This window comes from Sprattus sprattus (genome assembly GCF_963457725.1).
Source record: "Sprattus sprattus genome assembly, chromosome: 16".
Lineage (NCBI taxonomy): Eukaryota > Metazoa > Chordata > Actinopteri > Clupeiformes > Clupeidae > Sprattus > Sprattus sprattus.
The window spans coordinates 21368706-21388026 of NC_137914.1; the positions used below are offsets into that span (position 1 = coordinate 21368706).

The window sequence follows — 19321 nt, forward strand, 5'->3', positions numbered from 1 at the left end:
GACCATTTCAGCTTGGACGTAAACGAGCAGCCAGGGAAGTAGTGGTGTTCACATTCTGGCCCTTTTATCCGCTCCGTCTTATTGGTCTTATTGTGGGTCTCCATGCAGACATGCAGCATGGGTAGGCGAGTGTTTGTAGGGGGAAGATCAAAGTATAGACTGTCCTCAGCTCTCTCTCTCTCTCTCGCGCGCTCTCTCTTTCTCTCTCTCTCTCTCCTCACTCATCCACGTCGTCCTTATTGGTGAACTTGCTCCAGCGCTGGATACAGGTGAGGGTGCAGGCCAGGAAGAAGCTGGCCATGATGGCCGCCACCGAGACGCAGATCCCAGAGAAGATGACGATGAGATAGTCCGTGAGAGTGAGGATCCCACGGCACTCCCGGAAACTGTCCTCCGAGAGCATACTGAGAGGCAGCTGGCGCCCGTCCACCGGCAGGGAGCACTCCATCCCCTCCATCCCTGCAGTGAAGTTCATGACATTATCAGATATCAAACCAAACAACACACTGCAGCATTGTTACATTTGTTTTAACGCAATCAAGTTAACAAAATGATATATGATGTTTCCATGGTGCTGAAGTGGTTGACATTGCAGATTTAAACACCATGCAACTGTGTTTTCTGGATCACCATAGCAACAGGCAATACCATTCTGGAACAACATAGCAACAGGCAATACCAAGGTCCTCTTGGATGGCAGAGACATGAGTACGGTGCCTGATCCAGCACACACAGTTTTTCAAATGTTTGAAAGTGATGAAATTCCTACCTGTTCAATATCAACTCAATACGAAGACTAACAATCTGTGTGATGGAATGTGTTGTTTGGATACATTTTTTAAACATTTTGTAAATAATGTGGATAGCAGATTAATTGCAGTGAGATGAGTTTCTTATTTGCAGACTCTATTAGCAGGGCAACTGACAACAAACACTGTCAGACACAGTAGCATCATACAGGCATTCATCGAGGTGGAAAAGGTTCATTACTGTAGTGCACACAGGCTCTTACAACTGGTTCATACCCAATTTCTCTCTTCTCGAACCCTTTACTGCTTGAGGATACAGAAGATACTAATGAATGTCCCCATCCATATCTGTCAAACCCTGTAGTGTGTGTGTGCCTATAGTGTGTGTGTCTGTAGTGTGTATGTCTATAGTGTGTGTGTGCCTGTAGTGTGTGTGTCTGCAGTTTGTGTGTGCCTGTAGTGTGGTTGTCTGTAGTGTGTGTGTGCCTGTAGTGTGTGTGTCTGTAGTGTGTGTGAGATGAGGCAAGGTCATCTACTGGGTGCCTCACTGTCCACTCAGTCCCATTTCTTCCCCCCTCACCATGTCTACTTGTTTATGTCCACAGTCCCATTTCTTCCCCCCTCACCATGTCTACTTGTTTATGTCCACAGTCCCATTTCTTCCCCCCTCACCATGTCTACTTGTTTATGTCAACAGTCCCATTTCCAATTTTGGCACTGAAGGCAGTGTTGGTCCTAGCATACTTGATGCCCCTGGGCAGGCACACTCTTCAGTCCCCCCTCTATTAAAAAGCATTTCGGGAAGTGTGTGTAGATGAGGTCCCCCTCCATTTCAAATCCACAAACCCCTTTAGCATGGGCCATTGCCCGTGTCACCTATAGAAATGTACTGATCTGAGAGAGAGTGTCAGAGAGCTGGGTTTTATACTCATCGAGACTACTCCCCCTTTATGATTTTTCTCCCTTGTCTTTGTTCAAAGATTCTGACCAGAAATAGAGTAGCTGCCCATTGGTCTTATGTTAGCAGCTGCCTTCCTCACAAGTCATAGTGTAAATGCTCCAAGTTGAAGTCTTTGTTCCTTGTCTTTGGTATGAAAAGGTCAATCCCAGTAGTCTGGAAGGGTTAGCCATGGTCTCCATTTCTCTTTAGGCACATTTCAGATTGGTGTTTCTTGTCCTGCAGTGCCTCTGAAACTAATACAGGCTGGGTTAATGAAGCAAAAAGTGGAAGAATGGTATTCACACACTGCTGAAGGCTCGTAGGTTGATCGGGGACAAAGACAACGGTGCAGACACCCGGGCCCTCATCAGGTGCCAGTCTCCAGAGGACAGATGCTCACACTGGAGCCCTAGGGTGCAGGACCATGGCCAGTCCAATCTGTCCTCTGCCTTTCACCTTTTGATTGAATATGCTTGAGATATTAAAACAATGAAAGGACCTCTGGAATATACAAGCCTCTTGTTTCCCTATAACAGGTTTACTATCCAGGGTTCACTGGCAGCTGCTATGCGATGCAACAAATACAGATTTATGTTTTTAAATCAGTGTGATGACGTCTTTATTTTATTGTATTTGGACAAAAGAACAGTAATAACAATATTGCTATTGCTAATGCCAATACTGAGCCCTGTCGAAGAGAATGAGACAGATGTACACAAGTGCTCCATTACTTGATTGTAATATGCAGAAGTACTTGGTACTGCAGTACAATAAAGCTCTAAGCCCCTGATTTAATTAAGTTTAGTATACACAATAACTTTCTCAAACGCAGTACAAGTTACTCTCTGACAGGTGGCCAAGGTATTATATCTTGAAATGAGGGTCATAACATTTCATCTCCATGTTCATCTCCAAGTGAGTTAGATTGGACACATGTTTCGTGTAAGCAAATCTTTTGTACATTTGGATGTTTCTTTCTGGTGTCAACAAGGCACAAATAAAGACTAAAACCTGAATTTTAATTTTAAAAAAAAAATTGCTGGTGGAGGAATCAAATTAGAATGCACTGCAATGTGAATAAGTCCCTGATACACGATTCAGAAAGTCATAAAAAATCAGAAGAATAGCTGTGAAAATTCCATTTCACACATCAATGTGGCCTGTCAATGTGTAATGTAATGGAGATTGCGTTAAGAATGAGAGGGTTTTATGATTCCAGATCAGACAATTTGCACATCCTTCTGTGTCCTCAGAGAGCAGGCCCGCCCTAGTGTGGCGTGAGCAGATAAAATGTTTTCTCTGGTGATCAGTTTAGAGAGATTTACTGGCCTGAATCTGAATCTTCATGATGCTGACACGGAGTGCCAAACATTCCACTCAGATCCGTGAGAACACTAGAAATCCACACATCTTAAAGAATTAGACAACTACTTCTGTGAAGTCTTTGAACTTCAGCACTGCATTACTTCCATTACGTACACTGTAATACAGTGTCTTAAACAATGGCCCCAAGTTTTAGTGCTGAAAATGTGAGTATATATGTTGATATCCTGATCATGATACACCTGACCCACATTTATTCTTGATGCCTCCACAGTCTGACTGTTATCAGTATGTAGATGCAAACTGAGGCATGAGGCTGATGGTTTATGTAGGTGATGGAGGTTGAGGCTGATGGCCAGTGGCGGTTTTAGGCATGGGCGAACAGGCCAGCTGCCCGGGGCGGCACTTTTTCATGACACGTGGGGGGCGGAGCGACCACTTAAAAAAAATGATCTGGGCCGCAAAGCGCTTTTCTATTATCTAGCTTTCGTATCACTGTGTGGGGAATTGGCAAATTGGCGCCCCCTGCAGCTGCAGGCGCCCCTGCTTGCTAAGAAGGTGCCGTGCACAGATCCTGGGTGAGGAGGGGGCGCGGGGGACAGTTCACCTATGGGTCTCTCAAATGGAACAGACAAGGGGGGGAACAGGGGCTCCACTGTATAGAGCAATACTCTTGCAATTAGTGGGCTAAAGTCAGTCACACATCGACTTTCTTCCAAATAACGCAAATTCATAACATTATAATAACAGGCCTATAATTCCTGCACGTTTTTGTTTTTCTGAATTGTGTGGAATGGCTAATACAAATAGGTAATACAGAACGATTATGTGGTCACCAAGGGCAAGGTGAATTAGAAATCCCGCTAGCCACAACTAACAAAATGTAACGGAGGAGGGGGTCTCGCCCGGGGCGTAATTCCATGTAGAACCGCCACTGCTGATGGCTTATGTAGGTGATGTAGGTTGAGGGTGGTGGTTTATGTAGGTGATGTAGGTTAAGCCTGATGGCTTATGTAGGTGATGTAGGTTGAGGCTGATGACTTATGTAGGTGATGTAGGTTGAGGCTGATGACTTATGTAGGTGATGTAGGTTGAGGCTGATGGCTTATGTAGGTGATGTAGACTGAGGCTGAACTAATTCAGTTCTTAGCCTTTACTGTAGGAAAAACGTTTTACTATTTAAACTTTTGAGTATTTTTTGTGGCTTAGGTAGGTGATGTAGGTTGAGGGTGGTGGTTTATGTAGGTGATGTAGGTTGAGGCTGGTGGCTTATGTAGGTGATGTAGGTTGAGGCTGGTGGCTTATGTAGGGGATGTAGGTTGAGGCTGGTGGCTTATGTAGGCTGAGGCTGATGGCTTATAGGCGATGCACGCTGAGGCTGATGGTTTATGTAGGTGATGTAGGTTGAGGCTGATGGTTTATGTAGGTGATGTAGTTTGAGGCTGGTGGCTTATGTAGGGGATGTAGGTTGAGGCTGGTGGCTTATGTAGGCTGAGGCTGATGGCTTATAGGCGATGTACGCTGAGGCTGATGGTTTATGTAGGTGATGTAGGTTGAGGCTGATGACTTATGTAGGTGATGTAGGTTGAGGCTGATGGCTTATGTAGGTGATGTAGACTGAGGCTGAACTAATTCAGTTCTTAGCCTTTACTGTAGGAAAAACGTTTTACTATTTAAACTTTTGAGTATTTTTTGTGGCTTAGGTAACATATCTTACATCATATTTACTATTCAGTGTACAAGCTGTGAATAATACAAAATGTATTATTATTATTATTGTTAATTATTACAGCTAAGTTCATTGCATGTTATCATGTTCTGTGTTTGTTGAGTCTGCAGATATTCCTGAAATGAAGTGAAGACTGCCTCAGATGCAGCACCTGGAACCAGGCCAAAAGCACATTGCTGAAGCTTGGTTAGAGATGTAACACGGGCTGCTGAACATTCATCCGATTTGACACATCTATCGTGAGGTCAGGTGGAAAAGAAAAAACACTGCCAGCAAACTTTTCAGATCGGTGTTCAAGGCCAGCCTGAAAACATGCCTGCCGACCTCAAACTACACACTGTACGGCCTTTCTAAAATGATTTAAGCTCTTCTGCAAGATTGCATTGCCAAGCATATTCTTAGGAAGTGCAATGTTATTGCACTGTGCAAGAAACACACAAACCCATCTGACCCATAAACAGTGATTCTGTGCTGGAATAGGAGCTCTTTGTTGGACTCTGTGCACCCCATTGGCAATGGGTGTCTAGTCTCGCAGTATCTGGGACTGGGTATAATTTAGAGACCAAAAGTTATATAACCCTGCAAAGAGGTGGGCTGGGATTGTCTCCAATTTGTGCCTGTGCTCTTTGAGCCAAACAATCATTTGTTAGGGTTTTTTTCCTCCCCCATTTGGTATTCGCCTCAGTTTTCACAGAAGCCGAATTTAATCTGCTTTAACCAGAGCGTGGTCATCGGACACCAGATGACAGATTTAAAGGGGAACATCCCCGACGTGATAACGCTCCACTGACAGACGCAGCTGTAGTGCCGCCGCACGGCCATTAATCACCCCCGCACAGAACAAACTCCACAGGGGCTGGAGGAAGACTTCCTCTGCAGTACAGACGAAGCACAGACTCCTGTTTCTAACACTACCCCAGCCAGAACAAAGGAACACCTTGCTTAAGACTTAGTGGGTCTGCCAAAATGGTCTTCTGAGTAGTTTTCTGTACAGTGAGGGTGTGTGAATATTCATGGCATGAGACCCACGCTCATCTTTCACACGCCTGGAAGTACATCGGGAGCAGGAGTGTTATGTCATTCTCAGCTGACTGTGTGTCGCTTGTCCAATGAGAGGTGTGAAGTTGTCCGGTTGTTTGTAATATCCCTATTTGTCTCTTGATGTTTGCCCTGGAACAAGCCCACTGTTTCACCGTTAATGGTTTTAATAGTGCCACGTTATCTGTATGGTTATTCAAATAAGGAAACAAAACTAAACCAGAGAGAATCCCCTGCAAGGAAATGTCTGCTCTCTCGCCTCGCTGTCATTGGCAAAAGTCAGTTGACATCACTATCAGGCGAGCGCAGGGCCGTGATTGGACGGGTGAGTCACTCAGACCAGAAGGGGTTTTCCACATGCGAGGGGACTCGGCTCCTCATCCTCCTTTGTTGTCCAAGTCACGTGGATGTCCTCCCAGCTCAACAAGCTCAGCCCAGTTGTTTGTGCCACGCCAGAGAAGTCTTTTACTCTGGAACTACATCAAAGCCCCCAAAGAGCACAAAAGCAGAGCATTGCTGGAGGACCATGCAATGTTTATTTTGTTGTTGTTTTTTTTTGTGCTGTTCGTGCCACGTGGATTCAGCTGGGCACACAAAGAGGCCAGTTGGAACTGGAATGGCCTCCTAAAAAAGCCCGCAGAACAAAGCAGGGTTTCCTGCAATGGCTTGCTGGTTGTCACCTTTTGGGGGGGGGGGGGGGGTGAAAACCCTGTTGTGGCAACACGCTTGTCTGACACTCAGTAGGGGTGTTGTCAGCGGTGTCCTGTTTGGTGTCACATTTAATTATACATGTGCGGGCGCCCATCATTAATCCAAGTGCATGTGTAGGAAACTAAGTAACTACACTCTCCAATTTCTAATTCCACCTCCTTCTGAATGACCTCACCAAAGGAGGTGGATGTTTGTCAGAATGTATCCCTGTATTCATTCATCCATGAGCAAACATGTGTTTCAAGTCAATTGTGATTCAAAATAGTCTTAACATTTGGATATTTAAAAAAATACGCTATTTTGTGTTGGCCAGTGTGCAAGTACAAGTGTGCAAATCGAAACATGCGTCAAGATTTGTTGATTACTTGTTAGTCTGCAAGGCAATAGAAATATAAAGTGTGCTTTTTAAAAAAAATCAGGCTACATGTTGAATCATCCTCGAGAAACACAACATTCTAGCTCTCTTCACTCTTCTCCGCACGTGCTCTCTTTGTCTCGACTCTTTGCCTCAGCGTGCTATGCGCTCTCGCTCATCTTCACACCCAGGTGAGCATTTGTGCATCCCGGGCTGCCAGTGTCCATAGCGTGCATGTGACTGAGACAATCCCATCACAGCATCTGTGTGCTTGGCGCCCATGCATCGTGTTTTAACACATCAGAGTGCCCTGGGTGGGAGAAGTTTCCATTGCATCCAGCATGGTATACATGTGCTTGTTCACACTCTGTTATTGGCACTGTGTATGGCAGGGCAGGGGAGAGACGGGGGTTTATGAGGTGCTCTTCAGTCTGTTGTGACTGGAATGATGAAACTCGAACTTGACACGGTCGTAAAGCACGGAATCAAAGAACTGGCGTGCCGGCTCTAGAAGCTTCCATTTAATCCAATCATTTGTATTCCTATTTTGAGGTCTTGGATACATGGTCTTGGATCAGATAGTGTATTAAATTGACAGATGATAATGTTTTATTGCAGACTGATTGCAAGTGCCGTGACTATTTAATCTGTGATAGTGTGTTTGGGAATGAAAGCCTTTGTCTGTTTTAGTCATTGCCTTATCTGGTCCTCATGAGTTAACCTGTGTGTCAAACCCTCTGATGAATCATCCAGCATAAGATGGTAGGTGTCACAAAGGTGTTCAGAAGTGTCATGTCCACTTAGAGTAAATCTATTAGTAAGTCCAAATCAATTGTAAAATGGTCTGCAATAAAAACTTGAATGATACTTCAGGAGAAGAGACAGCCTGAAAGAGTGTACACATGTGTTATATTGAGTGTGGCAGCAAGGCATGTGTGTCTAGTAACCCCTGAACATAATATCAGAGGCAAACAGAATAATAATAATACATAATAATTTCCTTCAAAGTGAAGTCTTCATGTTTAAGGACAGGCTTTCTTTCTTGCTTACTAAGAAGACATCTTGTTTTACACAGCCAACTAATATGCTCTTGAAGACAAAGTTAATAATTCATTCGGTACGGGGTGTGATGTGAGGGTTGACATACAAAATTGAGAGACAGTACCAGTGGGCATATGCCTCTTGAATTATGCACATTACAACAAATTCAGCCATATTGTTGGAGCCATATTGAGCTGGTCCTCAGTGAGAAAAAACCCATAATTAAATTGTCCTCCAGACACAACAGCACTAGGCCAAACCACATAAATAAATGTTTTCAGAGACAAATGTTTTTTTAATTAAAACTCTACTCTTTTTTTGTTTATTATCCAGTCTCTGGAATACAGTGAGAAATATTTGATTGCATGCCTGGGGGCATTTCTGTGTAAACAGATGTCACAGTATGTTAAAGGTGCTCAAAGGAAATGTGTCTTCCTTCATGCATCCCCTCTATCTCTCACCCATTCATAATCATCCCCGGATGGATGCGTTGTATGATGGGTTTTTTTTCAGAAAGATGAGGGCAGAAACCACATGAAGTGCTAAGCAACTACAGGGCCCACAGAGACTGCATCCATCTGCTCTTCTGAGGACGTCATTCAAACGGCTGCCCACGCATGGTGGTGGGGTTTTATTTATTTTCATTATCAACATTATTACAACACAGAGTCCCAGAGTGCAGAACGCACGCAGAACACAGCATAAATAGGCTTAAGCGGCTTACCAGTGGGGAGCTTGTGCTGGTTCTCCAGGAGCCATAGGAAGAGTTTGGCAAAGTTACAGTTGCACACCCAGGGGTTGCCCTCCAAGCGGAGCACCCGGAGCGAGGGCAGCTGGCTCAGAACCTCAACGTCCAGCTCCGACAGGGCGTTCCTGTCCAGCTCCAGCTCCCGCAGGGAGGTCAGGCCCAAGAAGGCGTCCACGCTGACCATGCTCAGGTAGGGGTTGTTTCCCAGCCGCAGCTTGATCAGGCTGCGTGAGTCCCTGAAGGTGCCGGAGGGGATCTCCGTCAAGTTATTGCTGCCAAGGTCCAGGAAGACGAGCCTGGATGAGGTGCTCAGCGTCCCAGGCTCCACACTGGAGAGGGAGTTGTTCCTCAGGTCCAAGTAGACCAGGTCGCTGTAGAGGACAAGGAAATCGGAGGGGATCCAGGGAATCCAGTTATCCGACAGAAGCAGCCTGCGGATGTCCAGGGGGATGGAGTCAGGCAAGCGGGTGAGCCCTTGGCCCGTGCAGTCCACGGTGTGGTGGTCCGGACACAGGCAGCTGGGCGGGCAGCTATGTCCACAAGACACCAAGGAGGAGGAGAGCAAGGCAAGGAGAGGCTGCAGCCAGTGGACACATGACAACATTGTCGAGAGGTGAGAGGTGATGGAGAAGACTGGGGGGGTTACGGAGGGGAGGACGGGGAAGAGGCAAAGGGGAAAGGGATGGGGGCCGGGGGTCAGAGGGAGGGAGGTCGGGCGAGGGGGAGGAGGAGGAGGAGGAGAGGGAGGGAGGGAGGGGGGAGCAGAAAAAAAGACAGAATCAACGTCCCCACGAAGGCATCTTTTTTCTCTCCGATAGTAAACTAAAAGGGCTCGGGCGACGAGCAGGAACAGAGAAGCCGAACGGAGTTTTCCAGGATATCATGTAGCAGGCGGTGTGGATCAAGCGGCAGCCAGTTGGCTCTGAGTGAGTAAGAGGAGGAGAGACCGAGATTGAGAGAGAGAGAGAGAGTGGGTGAGTGAGAGAGAAAGAGAGAGAGATTGTGAGAGAGAGAGAGAGAGAGAGACAGAGAGCACGAGAGCCAGAGAGCGGGAGAAGGGGAGGAGAAGGAGGATGGGAGGGATTAGTACGGAGGTAAATAGAAACGAGCGGAGCAGAGAGTGGGAAAGCTGTGTGTGTGTGTGTTTGAGAGTGTGTGTGTGTGTGTGTGTGTGTGTGTGTGTGTGTGTGTGTGAGTGTGTGTGTGTGTGTGTGCGTGTGAGTGCGTGGAGAGAGGGAGGGGTGTGTTGGGGAACAGGCAGCCCTCTGGGGGAAAGAGGGTGTTGTGATGAGAGATAGTTAGTTGGCTGGCTGGGCTCAGTCACCGTTGTCAGCTCCGTTACAGCCCCTCAGTGGGCGTCCACACTCCAGTAGACATCGCGTGTGATCCCCACTCTCTATACGGCCTCTCTCTGTCGGCCCCTAAGATCCATACTAAGGCGTTTCTGGGACATGAGTGGCACGATGCCTGCCGGCTATGCCATGTCTCCTTCACACACAGATGCCTGGAGAGAGGACATGGACCCAACACAGCCCAACACACAACCTTTCAGTCTCTTAGAGCAAGAGCAAACACGAGCAAGCAGGGTGAAGTGAAGAGAAGAACTATTACAACAAGATCTCGTGGGAGACGTCCTCCGTCGGCAACTTCACATGTCGAGGCTATGGTTGTTTGAAATGCATGAAAAGTGTCCATGTGAAATGCTCCTGTTACGTCATAGAAGAGGTTGCCTTGTCACGGCAAACAGCGTCACAGCTCTTCACCTATGCAATGACTGTGATAACCAATCTGTAATCCATCACAAGCAATCCCACAGTGCAGATGCATCCTTACTCTTTTTCTTTTTTTCTTCTTCATTTATTCCAATTGCTGTTGTCAGAACAAATAACCTCAAAAATCAGAGCAGCCACAGCGAGCGGGATCATCTAAGCCTCCCTGTGTTTTTTTTTTGTGTTTCCGTGGCTCCAAAGCTCTCCTGTGGTTGTTTATTTCAGATTCACAATGGGTTGAATTGGTGCTTACCCCCCTGTGTTTGTTGTAAATCTCAGATGAGTCGGAAAGCTCGCCTTGTCCAAAAATGGCTTTTCCTGTTACATCACATGGGCTCGAGGATAACCTTGACACAGACCAATGAAATATCCCAAGCTTTGATATGCTTTTTTTTGACCTTTTACCAAAATAAACAAATAAAAGAAAAACCAAATAAAATAAAAAATTCTGAAATTAAAATGAGACCTGTTTCTCTGCACACCGTTGACGTCACCGCCTTTAGTCAGATATGTTATACAATCATGACACTCAAAGACACAAAGTAAAAGCAAAGTAAAAACCCAACTCTGAGAAGCTTGAATGGTAGGTCTACACTAAGGCCTTTTCCAACAGGAGGCCAAGACTTCAATTGAGCCTGACTAGTGAGCATGCAGGGAGAGGCAAAGGTTGTCGAAAAGGCACGCTGATTTTCCACGCATAATTAAAACTCTGTAAATAAATGATGAATGTCAAGCGCAGCATGGAAGTTAAGCAGCGTGGCTCTGAGACATCTGAGACCTCCGTGAAGTGAAGGTCCACAAACATGGCGGCAGTGGCGGCACCACACCGCAAATGCCAGCTCGTTTTTTTAAACGGTCTCAGAATGCTGCAAACGTCCAAGACGGAGGAGGCAGCTGTTGGGTCTCTAGCGGAGTGGAAGCAGGTGTGAGGGTGCCCACCCGCCTGCCCGCCTGCCTGCCTGCCTGTCTGACCCGCTCGTGCCGATTCAGCCCCCAGGCTGCCAGTCAAGGGCAGAAGATGAAGGTTAGGCACTGCCAGCTTTGGGATATTCATCAGGGCTTCAAAATGAAGAAACCTGAGATAACCTTTTGGAGTGCCTATGGCGCAGGAGCACTCACGTGTTTATGTATGTGTCTCTAGTCTGTGTGTGTGTGTGTGTGTGTGTGTGTGTGTGTGTGTGTGTGTGTGTGTGTGTGTGTGTGTGTGTGTGTGTGTGTGACTGTGTGTGTGTGTGTGTGTGTGTGTGTGTGTGTGTGTGTGTGTGTATGTTTGTTTGTGTGCTTGTGTGTGTGTGTGTCTGTGTGTGTGTGTGTGTTGTGTGAGACAGAGCGAGAGAGAGGGAATGTGTTTGTGTGTGTGTGTTGTGTACTATAGTGGTTTGAGTGTGTGGTTATGATACTGTGAGAGAGAGAGGGAGAGAGAGAGAGAGAGAGAATTCAAAGCAGAGTGTGAGTGCGTGCCAGCATCCTGTGTGCTTTGTGCCAGTGTCCTAAAACAGCACACCTGTCAACAGGAGCCAAAAGACCATGCTGGCAACAGCACCTACTTGCCACCGAAACTGTACCTTTATTTCGGAACCTGTCCAAAACTCCCGACCTTTAACCTGACCTCATGGGACCCGGCACAGTGCTGCCAAACCACAGTCATCCTCATCCAGCACCACCTCACCTGAGCTTTTCACTCATGGCCTTGGAGCAAAAAGTAAGAAGTGCGTCATGGCGAGAGAGAGGTGGAAGAGAATAATGTTTCCCTACAGGGTAATACATGTAGAGGGTGCACTTTCATGGAACACAGCATTTGCACCTGGTCGTGTGCTTTGTACTTGTGCAGTGGATTGAAATGACTGTGAACTGAATGACGGCTGGTAATGGGAACATAACAGCCCCCTACTTAAGTTCCTGGGGTGCTTTGAAAACGATATAAAGTCAACACACTGTAGAAATATAGATAGGTGCATTAAATGGTATTATTAGCCTGCAGTCAGTCTAAAATAGCGATGATTTATGAGGGCAATGAAGTGAGTTTGGAACCATGTCTGCTATCCTGGACCTAATGCTAAGTGCCCATTAGAAAGAAAGAAAGGGGAATGAGCTTATTAATGGAGTGAGCTTTCAATACTTGTTTCTATATCTTTATGAAGATTCTGTTTTTAATGTATAAATAAATACCTTATGGGCCTTTATTTCAATGCCTCAACTGTGAGATTTAGGTAAAACCATATCTAATCTAAAATGTTTCCCCATAAGTACTTCAGTATACTAAATAAAATCAGTCCAGAGTTGTAATTTTAACTGAATTTTAGTTGAACCTACAGTATATTGCACAAAAGATCAAATGAAGAAAATGTAACCTGAGCATTTCTTTTTTGTTTGTTATGTCACCGCCAAATTGCTTTCACAAAATGAGTCTGTCTTGGCGTACTGAAGCAAAACCAAAGCTGACAATTACATTAGCAGATGTTTCATCAAAGCAATGCATTTATACCTGGACCTGCTTTCCAAACTCCCCATTGTTCAAATGGGCAAAGACAAGCGGCAGGGGGAATAACAGAGAGAGAGAGAGAGAGTGAGTGGAGGAAGAGGAAGATGGTATAGAGATTTTAAGACTATGATTTGTGAATTCACACACCTTGTTCAGCACGATTGAATCTGCTTGACAAAACAGGCTTGTATGTTGCTCCTCAGGGGGAGATTTCTATCAGATGCAGAGATCACTCCTAGCTCACTTTCGAGGACGCGGCACACAAACACACACCCAGTGAGCCTAGATTGAGATTATGATGGAGGGTAAACAACTTGCAAATTAAACCGTGATTGCCAGCTTCCTTCTGACATGCGCACTGCATGCAATTCAAAGAAACATCTGTTCTGTCCAAATGATTCTTCAGGCTTGCATGTTGCTACTCCAAACTGTTTCATCATGCAATGGATGTTTTCATTAAAAAAAAAACATCCTATTTTGCTTAAAGGGTCTTCCAGGAAATATTCTGGTTGTTCCAGACATGAATGTCTTGGACAATATTCCACTGCTAATGCCACAGTCAAAGAATGGAATAAGTGGAAGGCCTACTAATCATGCACACAATGCAATATAGATAAATATGCCTTTATGTTTACAAAAGTATTGAATTGACACACATATGCATAGAAACAGAATTTTAAATTGGATTTTCTCACCATCGTAATCATAAACATTGATTGTTTCAGAAGAAAGCCACCCCTACCAGTCCCCAATCCTCATTTTTTTAAAGACCTGAACCGGCTCACCCTACGATAATGTTCATGCAAAGAGAAGAAATGTCACAATTTTAATGTGGCATATGATCTACGATGTGACATCTAGGACAAACTGACCTTGTTCCTCAGAGCATCTTAATGTATCACATTATTGTCGCTGGTTATTCAGCCCAGTATGTACACTTCTTTCTCTCTTTATAGAGGAATGCATTCACTGCAGTAAACATCTGACAGTTTTATTAATGAAAGCTGGATGGAATGGACTCATCAGCCACAGTAACCATGGTGTCTGAAAGAAAACCTCTAAAGGTTGCTATTCATTGCAATATTGACCGTTTCTATATATATGTTAAATTATTAAATAACATAATCTGTTACTATAACGTGTAGGCCACTGTAAATACAAGAAAGGCTGCGGATGGGTGCTGGCTTGTGCTGCCCCCAAGTGGGGTAAACGGTAAACTTCATGTTACTTCATATCTGGTCATATTCCCAGGTAGGTGAGGTGTACAGTGACTGAGTTCTTAGTTTAGTCTTAGTCAGAGTTTTTATGACATTAAAATACCGTAAAAACACACAGACAGTGTTTCCTTTTTTATTGAGGAAAGTCATAACAGGCTTCCATCTTCTTTTCTTTTATTCCTCTTTCTTTCTTGTTTTTTTTTTAGAAAATAAACCAATAACAATATTACAAATAATTTTGATTGTAACATCATTCACAGGGTTACAGCAAATTTACATTTATACAGAATACAGGACGTCTTGCTGGCAACCTTGCGGTCTGGACAGGCTGCACTGCTCAGCCAACCGACGGCATCGACTGAGACGGACTGGATCCGTTAGAACCGGGAGTTCATGGAGGGGAGTGGGCCAAAGACACGGTGCAGGTTAATCACGAAGAATGGCGTGAGATTCATGCCGGTGCGTACAAAACACCTGAACCTCAGAGCTGTGATTTCAGGCGTTACTTGTATTTCGTGGGCATCGCTGTGTGTCAGAATCCATGCTGCACATTAGGCATAATGTTTTCAGACTGGTTTCATCAGTTCGTTAGCTCACAGAGCTACTGAGTCACGTGTGGGTGCATCGCCTTTCTTTTAGTTTTTTTTTATCCTTTCTACAACAACAAAATAAAAGATGTAGGCTATATTACAAGAAACAATACCCCTATTTTGCTGTGGACTTAACATAGATATTTCACATAGGCCTACTAAACCTGGAAAGTGGAGGAGTAAAGTTTGAATTTCTGTAATTCACCCTCACAACGTCAAAACTGCATCAGGCCTTTGTCATACACCAAAGCACAACACTTCTGTACCAATAAAGAGACACGGAAATAACAAATCAGTAATGAAGTTTCCAGGAAGTCGGTTCGTCATTAGGAATACCATTGCATTCTCAAACTCATACAGAAGGTAGCTCCTGAAAGTACAGAACAAACATGTGGATCTTTGACAAATGGAAAAAGGGTTAAAGGGTTTTCAGATATCTGAATTTTGCATCCTCGCAAATGAAATAATACAAAAAATGATCTGGAAATGATTCCAAAGGCAGACATGTCATATTATTTCCACATTAGAATTAATTCATTAAATTCCAAAATACTCCAATGTAACTCTCTCTGTAAGTTCAGGGTCTGCAGTGCAATGACTTTAGAGCTTTCGTCCAAGCCAACTATTCTCGACATATTTGTGAATAGAAAAATCGGGAGACTATGTGGTAGCAAGATACAAAGCAAAGTGAACCCATAGATTTTAAGTCATTCTAACATTTTCAAGTGCAAATGTTTGTGGGCTACTAAAACTAGTCAGTCAGACTGACAGTCGGAGGTATCTGCATCCCACAATGCAAGTGCCAATGAGATGATGAACACAGCAACATATAAAAAATATCAGAAACACAATGGCAAAAGTAATGTAATGTAATGTCATCCAGTTGTTGGGTTGAAAGGAGGGCTTGCACATAATACGTGTCTGTTTAAAATACTGTAAATAACAGTTTTCCAGTTTAAAAGTGCCCATATGGACAATAATCTCTTCAACTCTTCACATATCACAATGTACGGTTGCAGGTCAGCTTTCGTATTCAGATAGACACAAAAAAATACGAATTTCTTATTCATCTGATCAATTTTTGGTACTATATCCAAACATGGGGCAGGGCCACAGGAGGGCCACAGCAGGGGCACTTGCATCTGGTACCGAGAGACCAAATAAATATTTCGTTAATCGATGAAAAGATCGTTTCCTTGACACCATGATGAGTGAAACATCTCACAATCACTTTTCTATGCACACTGGGGAGCACATTGACTTCAATCTAAAGCAAAGTGGCAGAGGGTTCAGGGGGGTCAGTGGCATACGCTGTGAATAGAGGATGCCAGCGAAGGATGACTGATCAGGGGTGACACATGGGCGAATGGGTGAACTAAGAAGACCATGAGTTACTTGGTCCACAGCCCAGGTCTATTTAAGTCAATAGAGACAGTGGTGAAGTCTTGGGAATACGCAGGTATACGGAGTATACCCACTTATTTTTCAGTCAGTATTGCGTATACCCACTTCTCAAAACAGGGCGTTTATCCTGTGCTGTATGGGCTGCTTTAAACAAATTAAGAGTATACCCACTTCTCCAGGGACCACTACACCACTGAATAGAGGCATTTTAGATCTCATCTGTATACAGATGGGAGCTCCCAAGACAATCAGTAGGAGGGCAGGGCTCTGATAATGGTCTCTCCACTTGTCATACATCCACACATTTGTGGATGTTTTTAGCCGTTCTATTAAAATTAAACTGTACCATTTTGAGCCATTCAACAATGAATTGTGTCAATGTGGGCAAACACTGCAAATTGAGAGAGGAATTCCGACTGGACGCACACAGAAGGGTGAGACGCACTAGAGCGGAGTAGCTCCACTGAGCCGGCTTTAGTCAGCCCGAGTCATGTGTGACGCCGAGAAGAAAGACACAACCCAAACATGACTCAGCAGCCTGTGGGACTGAGTGGCCAAACACGCAGACACTCATCTGAAACTGGGACACAAGACCCTCCAGTTCATTCAGTTCCATCGAATCACACGTCTCTGATGACTACTTTGAAAAGCCAAACCAAGAGGACCGAAACAACAAGAGAAAAAATAAAGTTTAAAAAAACCCGCCTCCATCCATAAAACATCACAATGCACGTCCACAGGAGAGTGCATACGAGCTGTAGCAAATATAACAAACATATTGTATGTACATAACATCATGACAACTTGGACACATTTCGCACAGATTTTGTACAGATCAACTGCTCTACACTACACCTCTGGAAAGGACGTTGTTTTTATCATGTGACAGATTCCAGTATTAAAAATCACAAAGCGCCTTTACAAGAGATGCTTTGAAAAAAAAAAAGGCAAAACAAAACCAAAAAAAGATTTGTAAAGTGTCTTCACATCACTCTCCCTAGAGGTCTCCTCAATTGCTGTTTAGGCTTTGTGAGCTGCCATAAGTCTATAGTACCACACAAGAGAGACGAGATCATTAGCGTCTACAGTACCACACAGCACCCTTATTTCACAAGAGAGACGAGATCATTAGCGTCTACAGTACCACACAGCAGCCTTATTTCACAAGAGAGACGAGAGTCATCGTCAAGGAGGGAATCTCTCACTCGCTATGGCACTATCCCAAACATGACGATAACATAAACAAAATCAAATTAAAGAGGTCCCTTTAAACTTTTCAGACATAAACATCCAGTTGTGGCACCAGTGATTTCTTCACTGAGGTGCACATAGTCACATCAGAGGAGTCAACAGAAACTGGAAAAGTATCAAAATAATCTAAGACATCTTCCTTTCAAATGGCAAAGCACCGGCAGGCAAAGTGTGAGGTGAGAAAACTAAGTGCGTCTGATATGTGAAAGACTGTGTCGTAGGTGGCATATTTACGTAGATGGATGTGTTGAAAAGGAAAATGTGAAATTGAAATATATGCTTTAAGATAAAAAAAAATTGTCCAAAACATAGTTTGAAAGGGATTTAAGTTAGCGCCTGTCACTCATGCTCAAATTCCGCATACAATGTGCACTTGTCTCTAAATAAGTAAGCTCTTGTCCAGGAGGGATTCCATGAAACACCCAATAATAATAATAATAATAACATTAAACAAAATGACAGTGAGCTGGTTCAGAGTTCTGAGGAATTTTGTTGACAGTCAATGATTTGGCCGCTGGGTTTGGCAGACTTGGAGACTTGGTCTGGTCTGTGCTGGTAGCTCTGGAGCTCAAGGCTGGAGGAGGAAGAAGAGGAGCCGGCGAAGAAGATGGAGGATGAGCATGGAGGTGCGAAGGATCTCCTACAGCAGGACTGGGAGGCTGGGGAGACCAGTCTTAGAGGAAGGAGGAAAGAGGAGGAGGAGGTGTGGATGGTGGGCGCTGCCATTTAGGGGGCACACACCCCATGCCCTTCCTTCCTGCATGTGTGTGTGTGTGTGAGTGTGTGTGTGTGTGTGTGTGTGTGAGTGTGTGTGTGTGTGTGTGTGTGTGTGTGTGTGTGTGTGTGTGTGTGTGTGTGTGTGTGTGTGCGGGAGAGAGAGAGTCTTAGACCTCCACAGACTGGATCTGATTCATCTGTGCCCGCATCATCTGGACGCTGTTGAAGATCTTCTTCTGGTGGCCTGCCAGCGTCACCCCGATTCTCGTGATGTCACTGGGAGGAGAGAGACAGGGGGTTTGACACGGGCAGACACTCCCATCCAATCACAATGACTAAAGGACTTTATACTGCAGACCCCTTGTAACATCGTAATTATACCATTAGGAACCGTGTAACACAGTGTGACTCATGTGTACCCTAACCTTATCCTATCCTATCCTATCCTATCAGTGCAAAGTATCAATGTGCTGTTAAACATATGTTATTGCCATGTTATACTATGTTATGATGAGCTTAATTTGAATTTAATTTGAATTTCTAAATTTTAAAGTCTAACAGCAGGGGGTTGACCATGATATATAGTCTGCTAGAAGAGCGCTGTACAAAAGTGCCTGAGAGTGTTTGAGTTGACTTGGGCACAGGTGACAGGTGTTCCTTACTCCATGGTCATCTGGGAGACGGCCTCGAAGGTGATGTAGTCTGCGTCGGCGAAGCTCTCTTTGTACTGGCCCATCTTGATGGCCTCCAGCCACTCGTCCACGGTGCTGAAGCTGGAGAAGTCTGGCGTGGAGCGGTCCAGCAGAGGTAGATGTGCTCTGCATCAGGCCAGAGAGATGGAGAGAGAGAGAGAGAGAGAGAGAGAGAGAGAGAGAGAGAGAGAGAGAGAGAGAGAGAGAGAAAGAGAGGGAGGGAGGGAGAGACAGAGAAAGATGTAAAGATGAATCACCACAGAGACAGGGCCAAGATTTCACATTAGAAAACTTGCAGCGTCGGGAAAGGAAAATATGGAGCGAGAACAAAAGGGCATTCGCTTGAGATCTGACACGCGTTGAGTTATGAGGATAATGATTCAGCATTTTACTTCATACTTTTATTTCATACAGAAGCTGGCAGATAATAAAAAGGAAGAAAAGTGAAACATGTTCATTAGTAATGGTATAGACGTAATACCATTCTACTATGTGTTATATAATGTATTCCTTTAGACATGCACAGTGTATATATCACACGAACAGGACTCGAACTGCACTATGC

General features: G+C 44.6%; 2 protein-coding genes across 2 annotated transcripts in view; both read right to left on the bottom strand.

The window, feature by feature from the left end:
• Positions 1–217: 217 nt before the first annotated feature.
• On the bottom strand, positions 218–9238 carry lrrc38a (leucine rich repeat containing 38a; the record flags this gene model as incomplete). The annotated part of the gene is made up of 2 exons (XM_080853277.1): positions 218–459; positions 8611–9238. The coding sequence occupies 2 exons, from the start codon at positions 9236–9238 to the stop codon at positions 218–220; spliced, it is 870 nt and encodes a 289-aa protein (XP_080709403.1).
• An 8993-nt stretch (positions 9239–18231) lies between these two features.
• The window catches only part of ephb2a (eph receptor B2a), a gene marked incomplete at both ends in the record, with an annotated part of 45324 nt that continues 44234 nt past the window's right edge, over positions 18232–19321 (bottom strand). The window contains 2 exons of the mRNA XM_080853743.1: positions 18232–18340; positions 18727–18882. Coding sequence (XP_080709869.1) covers positions 18232–18340; positions 18727–18882 — 265 coding nt within the window. The remainder of the gene's footprint in view (positions 18341–18726; positions 18883–19321) is intronic.